The sequence below is a fragment of the Stegastes partitus genome, unplaced genomic scaffold (assembly GCF_000690725.1).
Source record: "Stegastes partitus isolate 25-593 unplaced genomic scaffold, Stegastes_partitus-1.0.2 Scaffold432, whole genome shotgun sequence".
NCBI lineage: Eukaryota > Metazoa > Chordata > Actinopteri > Pomacentridae > Stegastes > Stegastes partitus.
In genome coordinates, this window is record NW_007578163.1 from 186,910 (window position 1) to 191,909 (window position 5,000).

Sequence of the window (5,000 nt, forward strand, 5' to 3'; positions counted from 1 at the left end):
GCTTAAAGATGTTTTTCCTTCTGAAACGAATCAAAGCGCTTTGTGGGCGATTTAAACACCTTGTTTTGAATAAGGTCTCACTTGACTGATGAGCTGTTTTTTTATGTTTTCAGCTGCTTCTGTTTCTTCTGCTCCGTTTATTGACTGTGTTACGTCTCTACTCTGTGGTTCCAGTTCGTACCTTTAGTACCTGGAAAGGTTCCTGGAAAGATTCTTGAACATTTTTTCACGTGGGGTTTCGTGTCCTCTTGAAATGGTTCTGAAGTGGTTCTAAAGATTTTTATGTTCCTTTGTGCGCTCTCAGAGAGAAAATCCTGTCTCCTGTCCAATAAAGGCAAAAAGGCCAAAAAATAACCAAAGAAAAAGAAAGAGTTCACTCAAGTAGGAGCAAGCACCTGGAAACTCTGCGAGAGGTTAAACGCTCTTCATGCACAGCGACGTGGGCGAGTCAGAGGAGTTAAAGGTTCTGTGTAACGGCAAAAGAACCACTTTAGAACCCAGGAGTTCTGCAGCTATTCCGCCCTCATGAGCACCTTCAGTGTCAGCGATGGAACGGGTTTTTGGAAAACTGAGATTCTGTTGATTTTTATTGTGCGTTGAACCTTCGAGGTACAATCACATTCACCTATTAATCCACTGATTGGTGCCGTCCAAAGTTAAATGACGTTATTTATTGACAAAGATTCACAAGATGCAGTCTGGTCAAATATTTAGTTAAGGAAACGTTATTACATTAATAAATTACTACGTCAATAAATCCCCTCAAACTGCTGCTTTATCGTTTCAGACTTCCTCTTCGTGCCTCCAGGTCACATTTATGGATATCAGAGTTTTAAAACTACCTCAGAAAGATCTATGTGTTAATGAATAAATAACAGCTGGAAGTGAGAGTTTCTGGTTTGGCTGCTGCTGGATGAGGTTGTTCCATCAGAGCAGTTGAACGACGGGCCAGAGCTTCATTAAACAGTCATCAGCGAGCATCTCATGAATCCACTGCAGCTATCGGCCCAACACACTGTGTTCCGCTGATGACGCTTTAGAGGAACAATCACAGACCGGTCGGTGGTTTTACTTCTCCAGAAAGCAGCTCTGGTTTTCTGTTTGTTCAGGACGAATGTGAGAATGCTCCAAACAATCTGGAAAACGTGTGGGTTGGATTCACAGATTTCTCCTGTTTTATCAGTAACAGCTGCTTTTTTAGCTCCTGGTTCGGTTTGTGGTTCAGGTTTTATCTCCACCTGTTGGTTTCAGGTGTGTTTTTATGTAGACAGAGGTTTTTATTTTAGGGAAACAAAGGAGATGTTGTCGTTTTAATCCCTGTGTGGACAGACCTCAGACACTCATGGATATTGGTCTGTAATGCTATGAAGCTTTTTCATCAGAAATCAACAGCAGTGATCATGAATAACTGGTTAAATGAACCATGTAAGGCTGAGCTGTTCGTGTTTTCTTCTCCAGCCCTGAATGGAGTGAATGAAGCGACAGTGTGTGAGTCCAGCAGGATTACTGCAGATTTACCTTCACACAGCATTAACGGAGGGATGATGGAGCAGATGAAGGATTTAGATTTTTATTCTCATGTTTTTACTCAGATTATGTGGGTTTTTTTCTACCTGCCTCCATCACACAGCGACGAATAAATGTAATAAAACAGCAACACAGTTCAGCCGTTAAATGTGAATTAACTTTAATTCCAGTCTCTCAGTGTTTTCATCAGGCTTCATCAGAGACGCAGAAATATTATAAAGTCCAGTTTCACATTTCTTTGTTTTATCAGATTACAGAAAATTCTTGACAAAAGATGAATAAATCTGCACAGCTGGACCTTTCAAACAATCATATTTGCTTTTCTGCACAATGAAGATGAACTTTATTCAACATTTGTGTACATTTATCCTGATTTATGGATTTTTCTTGTTTCGTTCGATTACAGAAAATTAGACATAAAATGACATCATGGCAAGAATAATAATGACAATGCTCCATGTTGTTTATGTGATTTTATAATAACAGTTCATGTTAATTTATTTTAGATTTTTCATGTTTTGTTAAACTCCATCCATCATCTACACACCGCTTCGTCCTCACTGGGGTCACCAGGGTTTTTTATTTTTAAATATAATTGGATCTATTTTTTGGGGGCATTTTTTAAATGGAAAAATACAAAATTTTACGATAATTTAATGCACCAAAGCGGTCGTTATTTAACAGTCTTTTGCTGTTATCGTAGTCACTACTGTACTACTATGAACTGTAGTTGTGTATTTGAACCCACAATATTTCAACCTTTAAAACAACATATTTGAGTTTTAACACAATATTTGGCTGATTATGTACAAAACTGACTCATTTACAATAAAGTGTTGGACTGAAAGGGTCTGTAAATAAGATCTTTTATTTATTTATCTTGCAATCATGCATTTAGTGAAGTGGTAAGAATACATCCTTTAAATGGCTTTTTAGAGTTTCTGGCTTATAGTATTAATGCAGTCATATTTTCGTGACAGTAGACGTTCCCTTGGTGCTGAGGTTTAATCACAAGCAGCAGTTTTTCTGTTAGAGATTCTTCTTGGTTTGTTTTAATGCCTTCATTTATCATAAAGTGATGAGCGGTAAAAGCTGTCGGCTTTAGTGCCATTCATCTTTGAACATCTGGTTCTGCTCGTCTGAGATCCTCGGTTGTTCACCATGTGTGATGAAGCTGTGTGTCCGTGTGCAGGAGATGTGGTGGACATCTACCAGAGGGAGTTCCTGGCTCTGAGGGAACGTCTGCACTCGGCTGAGCAGGAGAACCTGCGGCGGTCCAAAGAGCTGAACCTGGTTCTGGAGGAGATAAAGAGGGCCATCGCTGAGAAGCAGGCGCTGCGAGACATCAACCGCACCTGGAGCAGCCTCTCAGGTGAGCCCAGGACCAGAACCAGAACCAGAACCAGGCTGTGAGGTCCTGCTAGCCCCAGAATCAGCCGCTCACTGTTTATTTATTTATGAGAAATTATTGTTTTTTCCCAGATATTTATTATTATTTGGAAGAAAAATGTCTGTATGTTTTAAAATGGTACAAAACAAACAAACAAACAAACAAACAAAAACTTCAAATGTTATTTTACAGATTTTCTGTCTTGTTTCGGTAGATCACAGCATTATATACCAGATATAATAAACTATTTATTTGCTCGTATTTTAACAAAGAGTAATTTACTCTTTTACGATGTGTGACTGTAAAATGACACCAGTTTTACAGCATTTAAGGGCTGAAACACATTTTTAACGTCTGTTAAAAACCAGCCTGATCAACAGAATCTAATCTGAATAAACTGGAATAAACTAATCCGGTTTTATCTGTTCGTGTGATCAGAAGAGGTCCAATCTGCACGTTCTGTACTGATCCAAATGCTCCGCTGTGAACAAACGATCAAACTGTGGCTAAAGCAGCAGCACAGCTCCATCAGCCTGATCTCCTGCTTCTCCATGTCTCTGTCCTCAGAGGAGACCAGGTTGAAGCTGTGGAACGTCAGCAGCAGTAAAAACGTCCTGCAGCTTCCCTCCATCTTCCATCACCTCCCTCACCTGCTCAACAGAGAGGACAGCCTGCAGCCGGCCGTGCACCTGGGACAGGGACGCACCGGAGGTACGATCCAGCACAGCTTCTGCTGACAGAACACGTCACACATTTATGTCCTCGGTCCTTCAGCTTTTATACTGACTCTAAAAACCTCAATTAGCTGCTTCACATGTAAACATCACAAAACCACAGTTATGAGTTTAATCATAAATTACTGAATTCAATTGTCTTCATTAAAATATACTTTGAATACTATTAGAACTGCACTTTATTTATGATCCACTTCCTAGTTCTCACATTTCTTGTGCCAGAAATTCAGACTGTCTGTTAAATATGCGTTTTAATGAGGCAGCGAGGATTTAAATGTCTTTAAATCGCCTTTAATGAACACATGGTCCCACTTTCATTTCTTATAAAACAAAAGCAGTGTATAAATGTCGACAGTCGGGCCTTAGATCTACGTCTGAAGTTAGTTTTTTAACTGTTTAGTTCTTAAGCTGGACTCGTCTGAGTTTTGAACAGAAAGAAATGTAAACTTTGTTGTGGTCCTTGAACGTATCGTGTGATGTATGGTTTTGTCTGACATCACACCATTTTTGTCTGGAGGTGGAGGTTAAGGTGGTTAGTGGGGTGGCAACCTGGCTCTAGTCCCGTATAAAAAAACAGTAAAAGGGGGTGAACCCGAGGAACTGTGGGAGCTGCTTGCATTGTCTGGTTGAGGCCAGCTCAGATCCAGCATGGAGAACGCTGTGGCGCCATGTAGAGGGGTAAAGGTGGAGCTGAGCACAGGAAAGGGTTAAATGTTTGATAGTGATGTCATTCATACAATTTATATTGAACGGTAAGACAAGGTGCCCAACAGAGGTCCTGGAATGCGCAAACTCTCGCAGCATGTTCACATCCTTGGTGTGAGGCGCCTTTGCTGGCTCGCCACGTAAGAAGAATGGACCCGGGTCACATTTCGAAAGATCTGTTGTACGGCGAGCTGGCGAAAGGAACCTGCCTGGTTGGTCGCCCAGCTTAAAGGATGTCTGCAAGAGGGACTTGAAGTCATGTGGCATCAACACGTGGGGGCAGTGTGCAGAGGATCGAGCTGCCTGGCGACTCGCTGTGCAAACCGGTTCTCTGGCGGCTGAGCAAAAGAGGTGCCGCGACCTGGCTGTAAAACACGCCAGGAGGAAAGCAAGACGCCAGCAGCCTCAACAGGCTTCAGAGTTTTCTTGTGGCAGACGCAGCAGAGAGTGCCACTTGCGCATCGGACTCTTCAGCCATATACGCAGCTGCAGACAACTGCGACGCTACACCTTCGTCTCATGCAGACGTACCGATGCCGACAACGATGGCATTCATACCACGAAAGTCTATACAGGGGCGAAGAGATCCATCCTTCTTATTGACAAAGGAGAAAAATGGTTGGATGATTCCTGCTGCTAAGGAT

General features: G+C 41.8%; 1 protein-coding gene across 1 annotated transcript in view; it reads left to right on the top strand.

Moving 5' to 3' along the window:
* mgat4b (alpha-1,3-mannosyl-glycoprotein 4-beta-N-acetylglucosaminyltransferase B) overlaps positions 1 to 5,000 on the top strand; it is a 58,813-nt gene that overhangs the window by 10,116 nt on the left and 43,697 nt on the right. Inside the window, exons 3-4 of the mRNA XM_008286106.1 lie at positions 2,720 to 2,899; positions 3,485 to 3,628. Coding sequence (XP_008284328.1) covers positions 2,720 to 2,899; positions 3,485 to 3,628 — 324 coding nt within the window. The remainder of the gene's footprint in view (positions 1 to 2,719; positions 2,900 to 3,484; positions 3,629 to 5,000) is intronic.